The sequence below is a fragment of the Quercus lobata genome, chromosome 11 (assembly GCF_001633185.2).
Source record: "Quercus lobata isolate SW786 chromosome 11, ValleyOak3.0 Primary Assembly, whole genome shotgun sequence".
Classification (NCBI taxonomy): Eukaryota; Viridiplantae; Streptophyta; class Magnoliopsida; order Fagales; family Fagaceae; genus Quercus; species Quercus lobata.
Window position 1 is genome coordinate 55,227,190 of NC_044914.1, and position 17,230 is coordinate 55,244,419.

The 17,230-nt window shown below is 36.5% G+C and overlaps 1 protein-coding gene and 1 pseudogene across 1 annotated transcript; both read left to right on the top strand.

The window, feature by feature from the left end:
• Nucleotides 1-1,287: 1,287 nt before the first annotated feature.
• LOC115967187 lies at nucleotides 1,288-4,455 on the top strand (annotated as a pseudogene).
• Nucleotides 4,456-7,472: 3,017 nt separating this feature from the next.
• Nucleotides 7,473-10,467, top strand: LOC115967188 (subtilisin-like protease SBT1.8). The gene is made up of 2 exons (XM_031086248.1): nucleotides 7,473-9,084; nucleotides 9,590-10,467. Exons 1-2 carry the CDS (start codon nucleotides 7,473-7,475, stop codon nucleotides 10,465-10,467), a joined length of 2,490 nt encoding a protein of 829 aa, XP_030942108.1.
• The last annotated feature ends 6,763 nt before the right edge of the window (nucleotides 10,468-17,230 follow it).

The following is a 17,230-nucleotide window of genomic DNA, read 5'->3' on the forward strand; positions in this document are numbered from 1 at the left end:
TAGAAGGTTTTCATCAAAATAGCACCAACAATGATTATCATGGCAGAGTTTGTGAACAGAAGCTAGATTGAAGGCAATTGAAGGTACCCTAAGGACATTGTTGAGATGTAAAGATGAGTTTGGGAATTGAATTTTACCTGTGTGAGTGATAAGAAGGTTTTGGCCATTACCAACAGTTAGATGGTCCTGTCCAGTGTAAGGTTTTGGAAAGGATAGTGCATTGAGGTTGGATGTGACATGATCCGTTGCAGCACTATCAACAAGCCATGGTTGCTCTTGAGTGATTGCTGCATTTGAAGCTGTTGCCATAGCAGCCAATTTGGTGGGAGGGTGCTTTCCCTGGTAAGCATAATCCATTCAATGGTAACAGTCAATAGCTGTATGACCATTCTTCCCACATATCTGACAGGATGGTCTCTCATTCTTGGAACCTTGAAACTGTGATGATGAAGAGAACTGATTGGAATGATTTTGATTGGAAGAGTATTGTGAATACTGTTGTGGAAAGATATTAGATCCTCTACCACCACCATTACCTCTTCCTCTGTTGCTATTCCTTCCTCTACCTCTATTATTGTACTGATTATAACCACCACCATTAGATCTAGGTGTGAATCTTTAATATCATTAGAATCATTCAAAGATTCTTCTTCTGCACCAAGCAGAGTAGCAAGTTCATCAAAGCTCACTTGAGTACTCCTTGTACGTATTGCAGACTTGAATGCATTGTACTCTTTGGGAAGGCCTTTAATGGCAATGTGAAGCAATTCCTCATCATCAAGAATCACTCCAACTGCCATCAACTTATCCCTCACAACTTTGATCTTTTGAAGAAACACATCAACAGAATCACAGCCTTTCCTAATATTGTGGAGTTCTCCTTTTAAATTCATAATGTGTGATCTTGAGACTGAGGAAAAACGATTTTCAAAAACCTTCCAAACTTCCATTGCTAAGTGGCATCCCACAGTGAGAGCAAGGATTGAAGGTGTCAAAGTTGAACTAATAAAGGTAAGGAGTGCTTTCTCCTTTGATTTCCAGATTGAATAATCTGGATTGGTGATTACAGTAACAGATCCTGAAGGATCCTTGAGAAATTTCTCTGGAATTGGTTGAGTATCATCAAGTAACTCAAATAAGGAGTAAGTATCGAGTACCATCGAGATTTGATATTTCCAAACTATATAGTTGGAACTGTCAAGCTTCACTGTCATCATGTTTGACATGTTTGACAGCAATAGAAGAGGTTGATTGATCAAATTGATTGAAGCAGTAGAAGAAGACGCCATGGACGCCATTGTTGAAGATGAGGATGACATTGCAGTAGAAGCCATCTGTTCAGTAGAAGCCATCTGTGGCTTTGATACCATGAAGAAACAGATGAGTTTCACAAAGATGATCACACAGATCTTTGATTCAAGCACAGAATCGGAGAAAGAAAAGGTTATGAGAAAGAGAAAGAAAATGAAAGAAAACGAAGAGAAAAACAGAGAGAGAATTGAGAAGCTCAGTGAGGAGAAAACAGAATTGTTCCTTTCTCAATGAATGAAAATATAATACATCACCTCACTATATAAATGAATTACATGAATAAATAGACTCTAGAAACTCCTAGATCCTTCTAACAATTCTAACTAACTGTAACAGAATTTCCCGCCACTGCTGGAGCTTGAATTGCTTGGGCTTGAGCAACTCGTGTCATAACAGAAACACACGTGCCATAACTAACTCTTCTCCCATACTGAAAACGACACAGTTTTAATTAAGTAATCTGCACGTGTGTGAGTCCAACACATGTTGACCATCTTCCTTCTTGGACTGTAAATGTTGCTCTGGTTTTCTATCTTTATCAAATACAGCCCATTATAATCAGAAAGAAGAGCAAATTCCAAGTCCATAGGTGGATTGTGGAACAGTACAAAATCTTGAGCTTGGTTAGTGCCCATCCTAGCAAAGGTGTCCACACATCTATTAGCTTTCGGTGGTTGATGCGAATTTGATGAAACTGAGCAATCAAGTGCCTGCAGTCATCTACAAGGGGGGAAATTGGATTCACACTTCCATCACACAGTAATATATATGGTGTACACGTGTCACACAGTAAAAATAATAATAAAAAATGTTATGAGAGAAATGATTGAATTATATATTAAAGAGCAATGACGAATCAACCTACTGTCAACACAGAAGCCTCACACTCAAAACACCAATGGGTTTCTACAAGGCCTCTCTATGCTTGCCATTCCTTATATTCTGGTCCGAGTAAGTCAACATTGTTTTTCTACTCAGAAAGGTCGGTTTGTCACAAAAAATAAAGAAATAGTAAGACGGGATTTCTTTTGTCATCAAGAAGGTAAACCACCATTAAAAATAGTGGATCCATCTAAAGAGCAATGAAATAGAAAATCTTTAAAATGTAAATGAAAAGCTTATCTAAGAATTGCTTTACGAAAGCCATTTGATATTTTTTTACAAGAATGGCATGTCACTAAGTTTATTATAGATCACAACCATGAATTGTTGACTCCTTCGGAAGTGCGATTTCTTCCTAGTAATCGAATTATCACCAAAGAAGATGAAGATTGCATTCAATTGTTGAAAGAAGCTAATCTTTCGATTAGACAAATAATGCGTATTATGGAACTTGAGAAAAAAGTGGAACATGGATATCTTCCATTTTTTCAAAAAGATATTCGTAATCTTTTTGGGAAAATGAGAAGGGAACATGCAACGAGTGATGCCATGAGCCTCTTACAATATTGCAAAGATGCAAAAGAGGAGAATTCAAAGTTTCAATATGCTTTTAAAATAGACAATGAGAGAAAGCTGGAGCATATTTTTTGGGTACCTTGTCCTTGTATTGATTGGTACTAGAAATATGGTGATGTTGTTGTTTTTTACATTACTTATAAGATGAATGCTTATGATATGCCTTTCGGTGTCTTTGTGGGTGTCAATAATCATGGAAAGACAATTCTCATTGGTTGTGCATTTCTTCGCAACGAAACAACTAGTACTTTTCAATGGTTAATGAAGGTAAATTTTCAATCTTGTAAAGATTCACAATTCTTTTTCAATTTGGATAGTGTTTGAATTTTTTTGCATTGTACTAATTTTACGTTTGATTGGCAGACTTTTGTATCATTAATGAAGAAGCCACCCAAGTCTATTTTGACTGATCAAGATCCATGGATCATAGAGACAATTTCAAAAGAATTGCCACTCACAAAACATGCCTTCTATATATGGCATATGTTGTTGGTTTACATCAATTCTTCGTAGTCAATATTCAAGTTGGTGCATGGATTTCTACAAGTCATATAAGTTCGACTCATGTGAAGAATTCGAGCACTAATGACTACAAGTTATTGCAAAATATGACATGTGTATGAATAAGCATGTGATTGGGTTATACCAAATTTAGCACTTTTGGGTACCATGTTATATTCATGGATATTTTTTTGATGGAATGACAACAACGGGAAGATCTGAAAGCATAAATGCCTTTATCAAATGGTTGTTAGTTCCCACATAAGCTTGATCCAATTTGTTAAACAAGTAAGTCATTATTTACCCTTATAATTTATTTTATTTATGTATCATTGTTTTATATTTGTCATTGTTAGCATTTTTTATATTATTTTTTTAAGTCTTAGTGTGTCATTTAAATGCTTCTAATTTGCTGTCATTTTTAAATTTTAGATTGATGTTGCCATTGAAGATGTTGAACAAATACAATCACATGATACAATGTTAGAAACATTTAGGAGTTACCACCACACACCCTTCGTGCAGTGGTCATTCCACAAGTATAAATACTTGTGGAATGTGGGGGGCAAGGGCAGTGGTTCAAGTCTTTATGAGGGAGCTTCACACACATATACACTTAGATTAGGCTAGAACAGAAATTCTATCTTGTATAAAAAAATAAAAAAAAAATAAAAAAAAACATTTAGGAGTTCTTCTTTAAGAAACTTTTCACCATTAGAAAACCAAGCACATACTGTGTTGACACTTTATGCTTTCAAATTATTTCAAGTGGAGTTTGGGAATGCTGCACTATATTCCGTGCTTCAAGAATATGGTAGTGAATTTGTGTTGCTATATTACAAAGACAAAACTAGTAAAAAATACAAAGTTTTGTGGGATGGTGATATGACTAATTGTAATTACAAACCCTTTGAATTTTGAGGTATATTTTGTCATCATGTACTTAGGATATTTCTTCACAAAGATTATCACCAAATCTCCCGTATGTATCTATTATCACGTTGGAGTTGTGAAGCATCACTAAAGAGAAAAGAATGGTTACTTTCGAATGATAAAGATTTAATAGACAAGGAAATCAATATCGAAAGACATATTAATGGTATGATTGATGAATACCGTTTAACTTCTTGTTCAAATAAGTATTTGTATTTTCCCAAGAATCACTTATTTCATAACTTGGTATAATGAGTGATTCTTGGGGAAATACAAATACTTATTATATAAATTTTATAGACTGATTTATCAATTTTTAAATACAAAATAAGAAAAAAAAAATGCAAAATAGAAAGGTAATATTAAAAAAATTATTATTATTATGATTATATCATTGTAATCTCAATCACATTTATTGTCGTGTGTTCCTAATATTGTATAAAACTTTTTGCTACTCTAAAGGAAAAATATCACGCTGTTTTTCGCATTGAACGGTTGAATGCCCAGGCTTTTTTTTTTTTTTGGGGAGAAACAATTGAATGTCTAGCCTAGATACTTAAAAGTTATTTATTTATTTATTTATATTTTAAGTAAAAAACGATAACTTACCCCAACCGGTAAAGAATTTCTATTACAAGGTCAAGCTATTAAGAATGATTGAATGAACATCAACCAGAAAAGCATTTTAAATACAAGGTGGGGTTTTGTCTTTTTCAATCCATATAGGTTTTCTGGAATAGATGAATGACAAAATAATAATAATAAAGAGAAAGGAAAGAAGACAGTACGTCAAAACCTAAATAATCACCTTGTACGGCGACTCTACTCTCCTGCTCCAACTCCAAGATTAATGATAAGGCCCTTTGATTTAGCAATAAAAAGCAAAAAGAGGCGCTCTGATTCTGCAATCACCAAATCCAGCTCACCCACCACTACCAAAAAAACAAACACTCAACAAGTGGTTGTTGTGGTAAGCTTGATAAGTATGTTTAAATAATAGTATTCAATTTTTTTATAAATACACCTGGGTGAAAATATATATAATATTATTTAAAAATTAAAAATATATATCATACTTTTGGGTTTCTAAAATAACAAATTGGGAATTTTAAAACTCCAATGCTAATTACGTTGTCTCTTCTTTCTATATATATATATATATATATATGTTGTCTCTAAATTTTACCCCTTGACAATATTTGAACCCAAGACTTTTTGCAATATGGTAGTATATTCATCGTTCTCACTCCTTAATATACCTGCAATTGCCAACCATACCAATTTTTGGATTTTAATTGGAAGCAATTCCTCTTATTTGTCCATGCCATCAAAAATACTTTTTTTTTTTTTTTCACTAAATAAAAAAGAGAGCTCCAAGGGTGGACTTATGACCTCACGCTACGTAAAGATAATAGGTAATACCACATGTACTACCAGAACCTTGATAAGGTTATTTTCGTAGGCATAACATATCGTTGAAGTATTATTGCTCAAACTATTCAAATCCTACCAAGTATCATGTGAAACAATACAATACTCCTACTATCAAACCACACCTCAAGATAGTTGCCATAAATAATACTTGTGAATTGAGTGTCATTCATATACATTATATGCACATTTTGGGTAAGTACATTATTTATGCACATGAGAGAGAGAGAGAGAGAGAGAGAGAGAGAGAGAGAGCCAACAACTTACCCCTTGCTGGCCAGGGTTACATTCTTATTGCCCTTACTTTGAGGGACTTAAACACAGCATTAGTACTGAAGGAAAAAAATTTAATATTTGTTAGGAGGGTCACATTGCATCGGATCCCTACAAATGAGGTCAAGAAGACTAATAACTTAACCCCTATTGGCCAAGATTCACCACTTTACACTATATTTAGTCCAAAGTTCCAAAAATAAAAAAGAGGTTCAGAAATATATATATAATATCTCAAGTTACCCGTTCATCAAAAAAAAATATCTCAAGTTACCCAACACATTTCAAGCGTACACATGTATCGCACAGTTAGCAACGGCCATGACCCTTCCACGCGGTATGGACGCGGGGACTCAGCAGTGGCCCCCATTATTGGTATATAGCAAATAACAAAAGGGGCGGTCCAAAGGTTGGCCCGCATTATTGCTATCGTGAGGTTATCAAGGCTTGTGTGGTCCACAAGTGGTAGGATCACCTCCTTTATCAGCGCCTCACGAGTTTCGCATTTATGATCAAAAGTAATTTCAAATTTAGGCGGTAAATTTAAATTGATTATTCTATGTAAAGTATGATAACATTACCCAATCTACCATATTAAATATTAAATGATTCAAGTATGTAAATAGAAGATATACTTTTATTATTATCAATAGTAAAAAAGTAGTTATTACATTCATCTTAAACAAGCGGTTACTCAAATATCTTTTATCCACATATATTTCACTCTTAAAAAGTAAAAATTTATCAAACTCAAAAACCAATTTAAAGCCATTTTTGCTCAATAATGAGCCAAATACAAGGTTCTCTTGAATACCTAGCACATGCAATATATCCTTTAAAGCAAGAAACTTGCCCATAGTCATCTTTAGTACAATTTTTTCATATCTTTCAATCTTAGAGGTTGAAAAATTACCCATGAAAATTTTTCCTTCATTATCCACAGGATTATATGTAAAAAAATATTTCCTCTTTTGAGCGTACATCACGAATAGCCCTAATATGCACCCAGCATTCCTTGATATTTTCTCTTACTAAGATCACTTCAGAAATCACTGCAGTAACAGATGCCACAACCATTTTGTTTGACATCTGTTAAACAAAACTCAAACAAACTGCGTCCTCAAAAATCAGCGATCACCAATATATAACACAACTCAGTAATAATGACTATGTCAAAGTAGGAGCCAAAGACGCAAAGACAATAGTGATATTCTAATGAAACACCGTTTTTGTGTTTTTGAAAAATCTTATCATCTCAAACCAATCTCCCACAATCACTTTTTACAAAATCATAAAGCACGACAGTTGGCATCGCACTCAAATTAAACACTGTTGCTCAATAATTACCCCGACATACGCAACAATAAAATAAACAATCATCACAATTATTTTTAAAATGTTATATTTTTATAAAATTTTAGGTTTTTTATAAACGGAAAATGAGACTTTTTTTTTTAATAGAAATTTTTTTATTTTGTTGTGGAGTCTTAGGCCTAATTCCTGGGCCAGTCCTATCTATAAATAGCAATTAACGGCTAACACTGAATAACAGATTAACGGCGGCGATGGGTTTGCCCAAGAGCTTCCTCAGTTTTGTCCTCCCTATATTTTTGCTATTCCTTTCAGTTTCACCCACTGAGCTTAAGCAAACTTACATCATTCAAATGAAACACCAAGACAAACCTTTCCATTACGCCACACACCACGACTGGTACTCCGCTCACTTCCAATCCCTCTCTGGCTCCGATTCCTCTCTCCTTTACACTTACATCGACGCATTCAATGGCTTCGCTGCCAAACTTGACTCGGACCAAGCCGAATCACTCCGCCGATCCGACGTAGTCCTCGGTGTTTACAAAGATATCCTCTATCCCCTCCATACCACTCGCACCCCCCAGTTCCTTGGCCTCAACACCGAATCCAGCCAGTACACTCATTTCCTCGAACAAGCGTCTCACGACGTTATTATCGGTTTTTTAGATACTGGTATCTGGCCAGAGTCTAAAAGCTTCGACGATTCGGGTCTACCAGAGATCCCGAGCCGCTGGCGAGGCGAGTGCAAACCCGGACCCGATTTCAGTTCCACGGTTTGTAACAAAAAACTCATCGGCGCACGAAGCTTCTCCAAAGGTTATCAGATGGTCTACACCGGTGGACGACTCTTGAAGGAGGCCGTGTCACCTCGCGACCAAGACGGTCATGGGACGCACACTGCAAGCACTGCAGCCGGGTCTCCAGTGACTAACGCCAGTCTCTTCGGTTACGCGATTGGTACAGCGCGTGGGATGGCCACTCACGCGCGCGTTGCAATGTATAAAGTATGTTGGAACAATATGTGCTGTGGATCTGATATTCTTGCGGGTTTGGATTGGGCTATAAACGATGGTGTTGATATTCTTTCACTCTCGATCGGTGGTGGGCCAGCTCCGTATTTCCAAGATCCCATTGCAATTGGAGCCTTTACGGCGGTTGAAAGGGGCATTTTTGTTTCTTGCTCAGCCGGGAACAGTGGGCCCATACCGGCCACCGTAATCAATGCGGCTCCGTGGATAATGACAGTTGGAGCGGGGACTTTAGACCGAGATTTCCCTGCTTTTGTTTCACTCGGGAACAAAAGACGATTCGCCGGTGCGTCTCTATATAGTGGACAAGGAATGGGGAATAAACCAGTTGGTTTGGTTTATGAGAATGGTAGAAACAAATGGAGTAGCTTGTGTTTACCTGATTCACTGGAACCGGATTTGGTCCGTGGGAAAGTGGTTGTGTGCGATAGAGGGGTGATCTCATGTGAGGAGAAAGGAGAGGTTGTACGCGACGCGGGTGGAGTTGGGATGATACTCACGAACATGGCCGCAAACGGTGAGGAATTGGTGGCTAACAGTCACTTATTACCAACTGTAGCGGTGGGGTGCACAGCAGGGGATTTGATCAAGAAGTATTTGAGGTCTGATCCTAGTCTGACGGCTCTGCTGACTTTTGGTGGGACCGTGTTAAATGTGCGGCCTTCACCCAAGGTCGCAGCGTTTAGTTCAAGAGGGCCCAACATGGTGACCCCATATATCTTGAAGCCGGATGTGATTGGGCCTGGGGTTAATATCTTGGCTGCTTGGTCTGAGGTTGTTGGGCCTACTGGATTGGACACAGACACTAAGAAGACCCCATTCAATATTGTCTCAGGTAACCTACCAATTAACACTATTGTATTTAAGGAATATATTGCTTCTTACTTAGGGGTTGGGGCACATGACAAGTATTGTTTGATTTATATTTGATTTTAGTCATGAGCAGTAGTTAATATAAACAAACATGGACACCCACACACGCATGCATATTGGAAAAATTCCTTGCATTATAATGGTGCAGTTACAGTGTCTATAGGATGAAGACCTAGACTATATTTAAACTTCTTTCGTAACAACCATTTTGCAACCCGATCATAACCATCACAAGAATTCAATACTCTTCTACTATATATATATACACACACATATTACCTTCACTATCTAGAGTACATCATGGAACATTGAAATTTAATTATCATTAAATCATCTTATGCTTCAACCAACACAATTATGGCTCATGGCATTAGCAAATTATGGTTTAGTTTGAAACTAATAGTTACACTTGATTTTCACAAAGCTAGATTACTCCATTTGACAACAACTTAATTGAATTGTTACAGGTACATCAATGTCTTGCCCGCATATAAGTGGATTGGCAGCACTTTTAAAAGTAGCTCATCCACAATGGAGTCCAAGCGCAATCAAATCTGCCCTAATGACTACTGCCTACACTCAAGACAACACCAAATCCCCTCTTCGAGATGCTGCAAGTGGAGCACTTTCCAACCCATGGGCTCATGGAGCCGGTCATGTAGATCCACATAAAGCCCTCTCTCCAGGCCTTATATACGATATCTCAACTGAGGATTACATCCCCTTCTTGTGCTCCTTGGACTACACAGTTGATCAAGTCCAAACCATTGTCAAACGCTCCAATGTTACGTGCTTTAGAAAATTTTCCAACCCTGGTGAACTCAATTACCCATCATTCTCTGTCTTGTTTGAAAACAATGGGATTGTTCGATATACACGGGTGTTGACGAATGTCGGTGCTGCTGGATCTGTCTATCATGTGACTATTGATGTGCCAACATCGGTGGCTGTGACAGTAAAGCCTACAAGGCTTGTTTTTGGAAAAGTAGGGGACAAACAGAGTTACACTGTTACATTTGTGGCCAAGGGAGATGAATCCAAAGCGGCTAAGTCTGAATTTGGATCAATTGTTTGGAGCAACGCCCGACACCAAGTTAAGAGCCCAGTTGCTTTTGAATGGACAATTGTGAGATCAAAGTCTAAGCTGTTCCCGAGTTTTTTTCTTCTTTGGGTTCCACCAATACTTTTGGTTTTGGTTTTGGTCTATTTTAGGTATCTGCCCTTGCTGCAAACTATTGCCTCTTCCCTTTGCTGCATGATGAAAGAAGTGACATTAAGTGTGAACTATTACCTTTTCTCTTTGCTCCAAAATGAAAGAAGTGACATCAGCTGTGAAATCGCTTAGGCCAAATAAATTTGGCCTGCATTTCATTTTGGAATGTCTCAAAATTATGTTCTATTTGAAAAGTTAAATACTATTAATGTATTAACATTCCCTTTATGCCCTTAATTGATTTGTGGGAGCATTTTTTTTTAATTAAAAAAATTAAAAATCTAAATTTTGAAATCTACTTTATACACCATCCTTATTCATTTTTGTTTTTTTTTTTTTAACCTTTAGAGATAAGGCAATTAATATTTCCTCTGTCTCAATTTATTTGTCCTGTTGAAAAAGTCAAACTTTTTAAGGGAATTTCATTTATAATAGAAACATTAGTAAATCAATGATTTTTATTTTTAAAAACATGACAAATTGACAATATTTTGGGACAATCCAAAATAGAATAAAGGACAAATAAACTAGGACGAAGGGAGTAATAAATTTGTTTAAGAGTAATTGAAGAAATTTTTAACTTTTTTTTTAAAGAGATAAGGCACTTAATGATGTTTCCCTAAATAATTAGATTTTTCTAACTATGCCAAACAATTTGGGATGGATGGATTATCATTCTATATATAAAAAGTGCATGGGCCCTATATAAAAACTAATAGCTATAGTCACTATTGGTCTTTTTATCTACATATAAAAAAGTGCAAATGTGCCCTATATAAAAACCATCTACATATAAAAAAGTGCAAATGTGCCCTATATAAAAACCAATAGTTACAGTCGCTGTTGGTCTTTTTATTGGTCTTTTTATCTACATATAAAAAAGTGCAAATGTGCCCTATATAAAAACCATCTACATATAAAAAAGTGCAAATGTGCCCTATATAAAAACCAATAGTTACAGTCGCTGTTGGTCTTTTTATTGGTCTTTTTATTTATATATAAAAAGTGCGAATGTGCCCTATATAAAAACCAATAGCTACAATCGCTGCTGGTTTTGATTTTTTTTTTTTTTTTTTTTTCATTCATCAATTTCTGTCAAGGGAGTCAATTTTGTATTGGAGACTATACCAGTTTGACAAGTGGAACTATATATATATATATATATATATATATATATATGGTCACCAAAAACTCTTCCAATCGTAGTATTTGGGCCATAATTAATTTATATGAGGGCTGTATCACAATCCTACAAGTTGGGCCCCAAACTTCGCCTGGTCTGTCTAAGCTAAATCTTACTACATACTCCCTTTTTGTTTGCCTCTGTTCTCGTGTTTCTCTGTGTTTCCTTCTCAATCTCTCCCCCCTTTTTTCCAACCCCCTTTATGCTACCCCTCTTCCCCTTTTTATAGTCTCCTATTAGTGGGGTTATCATCATTATTTTCCCACCTCGCACATATTCTCACATCTATCGAAATCCTAAGGAATCCTCACAATTTCAGAGGATTCTCTTGGAACATGTTCCAAACATCAAATAGTGCTCGGCAGCAGATTCCCCAAAGTCATTGACAGTGCTCGGTTACTGACCTCAATTTGGCTATCCCCTCACTGACTTCCCTTTGGTTCACTAGTTAGTATTTGGCTCAACTTGCCCGAACATAATTTTGTTTACCCTAAGCGGTATCGCAAGACTCTTACCCATTTCCTCAGTGAACTGATCCTACTCCCACCGTGTTAGACTTTTTTTTTTTTTTTTTTTTTTTATGAACAAAAGGGGGGGGGGCGACTATTTGTGACTAATCCCCCAGGACGTGACCTAATAGGAGCACCCCACGTTAGGGAATATTGGATTGAGTCATAACTACTATGATCGGGGCACCACAGACCTCATCCTAACACTCCAAGAAAGCCAGCAGGAGAGGCACAATGCAAGCTAAGAACCCTCCTCCCACACGGTACTTGCCATGACTCAAACAAGGAACCTCGTGCTTGCATGTGGGATCTCTCCCAACTGAGCCACCTTTAGCCACATGGGCCAATCCCATTTTTATCTTTTTATTTTTAAAAAGATAAAAATAAAATTACACACATGAAACAGCTTACCCCAATAACTCCGCCACTGTCATCTACGAAGAGCATGTATTTGTGTTTCTTCTTTCGTGAAGACTAGAGTCACGCCCTCTATTTCTGTGGTGTGTGGTGAACAACGTATTTCTTTTCTTTTTAACTTAGTTTTATGTCTTTTTGTCAATTGTGCAGTATACAGTGTGCCTATAGCTGGCCTGCTGAGCCACCTACCCACATGCTACTTTAATTCAAAATTTTGTGATATAACTGCCATGATTACGTCAATATGGAACAAAGATCTTTTTATTAATTTATTTGATTTTACTAATACGTGTTTTGAGACACACATTAGTAAATTATTTTTTTAAAAAAATTTATGAAAAAATGAAAAAGTTATTAACTATTTTAATAATTTTTTCAATTCCCCATAAATTTTTTCAAAATATATGACCCATGCAATACGCGAGTAAATTTTATTTATTATTCATAAAAAAATATGTAAAATCATAATAAAATTCTATTAGTAGAATATTAGTTGTTTCACTAATTGTCTATCAAACTCTAATAACATGATCATGATACAAAGATTTTGTGCCAACTCCATTAGCCAATCAAACATTATCATGATATAATAAATATATTATGATAACTCCATAGGCAATTAAAAGAAGTATACTGATTTTTTAAAAGAAAAAAGAAACCTTCCCTCTTATATTTATTTTTCTTTACTATTATTATTTTAAATGATTAGAAACTCCCTTAATATTGAAGGTCTGTTTATGCATTAAATATGGTCAAATGAAGACATACTAAATAAGGAAAATACAAAGAACCTCAATTATACAAACTATGTTTATAACGATTACAGGATTCTTACTATAACTATCCAATTTAAACTACAAAAAGGACAACTAATTTCAAGAATACAAAAACTGGGCAAAAAGATATGTCTTAGGACAAGGGAAAAAAAACAAAACAAAACTCTTGAAAAAGTTATATTGTAGAGTTTTATCAATACCAATCACTGTACTACCCTATAAAAAAAATAAAATATGGTAGCACTTAATCAAAGTTACATTTATGAAATCTCACAGAGAAATCTACAGCTACCTGATCCCTTTCCTAAGCCATATACATCTACTTGATGCTTTTTAGAGCAATCCTTTTCCATAAATTTCTTGGTGCATAAGGATATTGACAATTTTTGCCCTCTTCTCAACTTCATTAATAGCCATTTTCTTATTTGTCTCTGGCAGTTTCTCAACTACTCTCTAGCTCTTTATAGCAATTAAGACCTAACAAAGTAACATCAAAATAAATTAGAGAATGGTGCACTATGTTGCACTCTATAAACTTCAAAGGATTATTATTAACATAAATCATTCAATATATTTGTCACTAACTGGGTATGGGTGCATCAAACACATGCATGTACAAAATTTTGGGTATAAGCAAAAAAAAAAAAATAAATGCCTGTAATGTTGAATGCTCATGGGACCAAGACTAATCTAATTTAAAATGTAAATTCAATGTTCAGCAAGCATTTGGAATTTTATATATATAGCACATTCTATTTGTAAATAATCTGCATATCAAGAATCATTTAAAAAATAACTAACTCAGAAAAATATAGTTTGTGGATAGGAATTTCAAAGACATTTCCTTAAGACATCATCTCTCAATAGAAGCTAAAAATACGAAAATATTTAACCAATAGACTAACATGTACCAAAAAATCAAATGGCATTCAAGATGATTAGTGTTAGACTCCTATAAGATTAACAAAATGCAACACCCATGTATTAGAATTGAATAATACCAAAATTGGAACACATATATTACAATTAAACACACACATAGACTAAGGAGAAAAATCCCATGATCATTCACTCAAAAAATTAGATGTCAAAAGCTCAAACACGCAAAAGTAGCAAAAAAAATCACAAGTTTATGCATAAAGTCATGCCTATATAACTTTTAAATCATCCAAATGCAGCAATATTAGAAGCAATTTTAAGGATTCTTTCCTACTCTTAATGGCTTCTGCAACATAAACATCACAATCAACATGTATACATCTCACAAAGAACAAAGAACAAATTTGTTAATGTTCCACTTGTCAATTGAAAACAGTCCCAAGTTAACTACCAAAATAGGAGTCACAACCATAACTGGAGATCGTACCAACTTCAATAAATATATGTATCTTTGTCTAAAATAGTGTAATTCCTTTAAAAAAAGAAATAAAAAAAAAAAAGAAAAAAAACCGCCAAGTTATCTTAAACTTAGGCAACCAAAAAAATCCGATTCCATCCAAACCAAGAAAAGAGGAAAATACTGGACTTTAGTTAAAAATGTTTTCTATTAAGCTTTGCAGTCAGGGGGACTTTGATGAAGGGTGGATTAGGTGAGTCAAAGAGATGTGATGTAGTTTCCACTTGGGATGCGCCACCGCTAAGTGGTGAAGAGTTTACCTGCTTCTTGTGCTAGTCATGTCACCGACTTTAATTCCACTCCTATGTGTTTTAACCTATATGTTTTAAGTTATACACCACCATCATAATGCAAATACCTTAATCAAAGCTACATATAACCCAAAGATACACATCTAAACTAATCTAACTATTATAGAAAAAAGAAGATAATATTTAATGCACAAACTGAAAAATAAAGAGGAAAACTTACTGTTTGCAGTTCCGGTAGGTCAGTGGTGGGAAGGTTCTTTGTTCTGTTTCTTCTCTGCAACACCATATACCCAAGTTTCAACATACCAATGTTGATTATCCTCTTTGAATACTTTATCTTCTTCAAATACTATTTCTGTTGTCTATAATTTACCACAATTGCTTTTCCTTAGCATCTAAAATTTTCAGTATCTACTCTCCTAATCATTAAAACCCACCTATCCATTCTTTGTATAAAATAAAATAAAATAAAAAAAATAAAAAAATAAAAAACATAGAAAGAGAGCCCATAACCGTAAATAAATTTTAAACAAAGAAAAAAAATGAGATAAATGCAGAGAAATTCTAATGGTAAAGCATAGAGAGAGGGAGATAGAAATTTGACCAAAATGCCTAAATCAAAACAAAACAAATACCCTAACTGCCAAACATAAATCATAGTTGAAGGTGTAAAAATTGGTATTTGCCTTGATGGGCTTGACGGATCTTAGCCCATGGGCCGACAATAGGTAAGCCCAAGGAATAGCAGGAACCTAACTTAAAATACTTGTCACACACACCAGAAATCAAGTAGAATCCCAAAGGAAATCGGAATCCTAGTGCATGGGGAATTCCGGAAGATACGCATGTTAATAAAGGACCCTCTCTACAAGGAAATAACTTGTCCATCACGTTTGGGATTGCTCAAGAGGATTCCTATAAGGAAAAGACTTCTACATCAAGGAAGAGAGGTCACCCTTCTACTACTATAAAAACCTCAATACCCTCACAAATCGAGGTACACATAATTTACCCTTTTTAGCACTTTAGAATTGTGAGAATAATTTTAACTTAACCTTCGGAGGGTATTTGGCCGACACCATACCGGCGCTCTCTGCTAGGTCTTCTTTTTTGTGCAAGTACTGTTCGAGCGTGCGAAGATCGTGTGGCTTACTGGTGATTTATTCGGCATCATCAGTTGGCACCGACTGTGGGAAACGACGTCATATTACCGCTTCCCGAACAAAAAGTTGCATGGTGCTCACTCACTCAATGGCAACAACTAACGACGTTCAGGAAGAAGAACCACCCACGACGCACTCGAGAGACAAGTCAAAACTCTTGCCGCTGCCGTGGAACGCCTTACCAAGCAGAATCACGACTTGGAAGAGCAGCTGTGCCAGAAAAACGCAGCACCAGACAACCAAGGAGCAGACCAAGAAGGAAACAGCGCTGACAGAAGGAACCAAGAGAAACCTCAGGCCAGTAACGCCCTGAGTAGACCAGAGTGACAGAACGTGAGCCTTCCTTCCCTCGCGGATACGGCTCCGCCACCTATTATCTTAAAGATGCAGGCGATGAAGGAACAAATGGAAGTTATGATGAACACTCTCAAGGGACGAGAGTCTAGCGATCTTGACGACCTTGTGAACCGAACTGGCTCGCCGTTCACTGCCCCCGTCAACTCCTTTCCTCTACCGAGTAAGTTCCGCATGCCACAGATAGATAGCTATGACGGGGTCAGGGACCCTTTAGACCACTTAGAGACCTTTAACACCCTCATGCACCTTCAAGAAGTAGCGGACGCAATCATGTGTAGGGCCTTCCCTACAACGCTGAAAGGTGTGGCGAGGATTTGGTTCAGCCGGCTGACACCCAACTCTATCAGCACCTTCAAGGAGCTGAGCGCTTAATTCACTGTGCACTTCATCTGAGGACATTGGTACAAGAAGTCTACGGCTTGCTTGATGAGTATCAAGCAACGGGAGGATGAAACGTTGAGGGCCTACATATCCCGATTCAATAAGGAGGCACTCTCGATCGACGAAGCCGACGACAAGATACTCGTAGCAGCGTTCATGAATGGGCTAAAGAAGGGTAAGTTCTTGTTCTTCCTGTACAAAAATGACCCAAAAACCATGTCGGAAGTGCTTTACCAGGCCACTAAGTATATGAACGCTGAAGACGCGTTGTCGGCTCGTAAAGAAAGGCCCAGGAAAAGAGAAAGGCAAGAAGACACCCAGCAGGACCAAAGCCGAAAAAAGGCGAGGACAGGAGACGGAAGGGATGAAAGACGCCTTAAGCGCCTGGGGGGAAGATTCACAAGCTTTACTCCATTGACCGCACCAATAGATCAAGTCCTAATGCAAATCAAGGATGAAGGA

Coding starts and splice junctions, on each gene's coding strand:
- LOC115967188 (XM_031086248.1), top strand. CDS start 7,473: ATGGGTTTGCCCAAGAGCTTCCTCAGTTTTGTCCTCCCTATATTTTTG. Junction 9,085..9,589: donor CCCATTCAATATTGTCTCAG/GTAACCTACCAA, acceptor GAATTGTTACAG/GTACATCAATGTCTTGCCCG.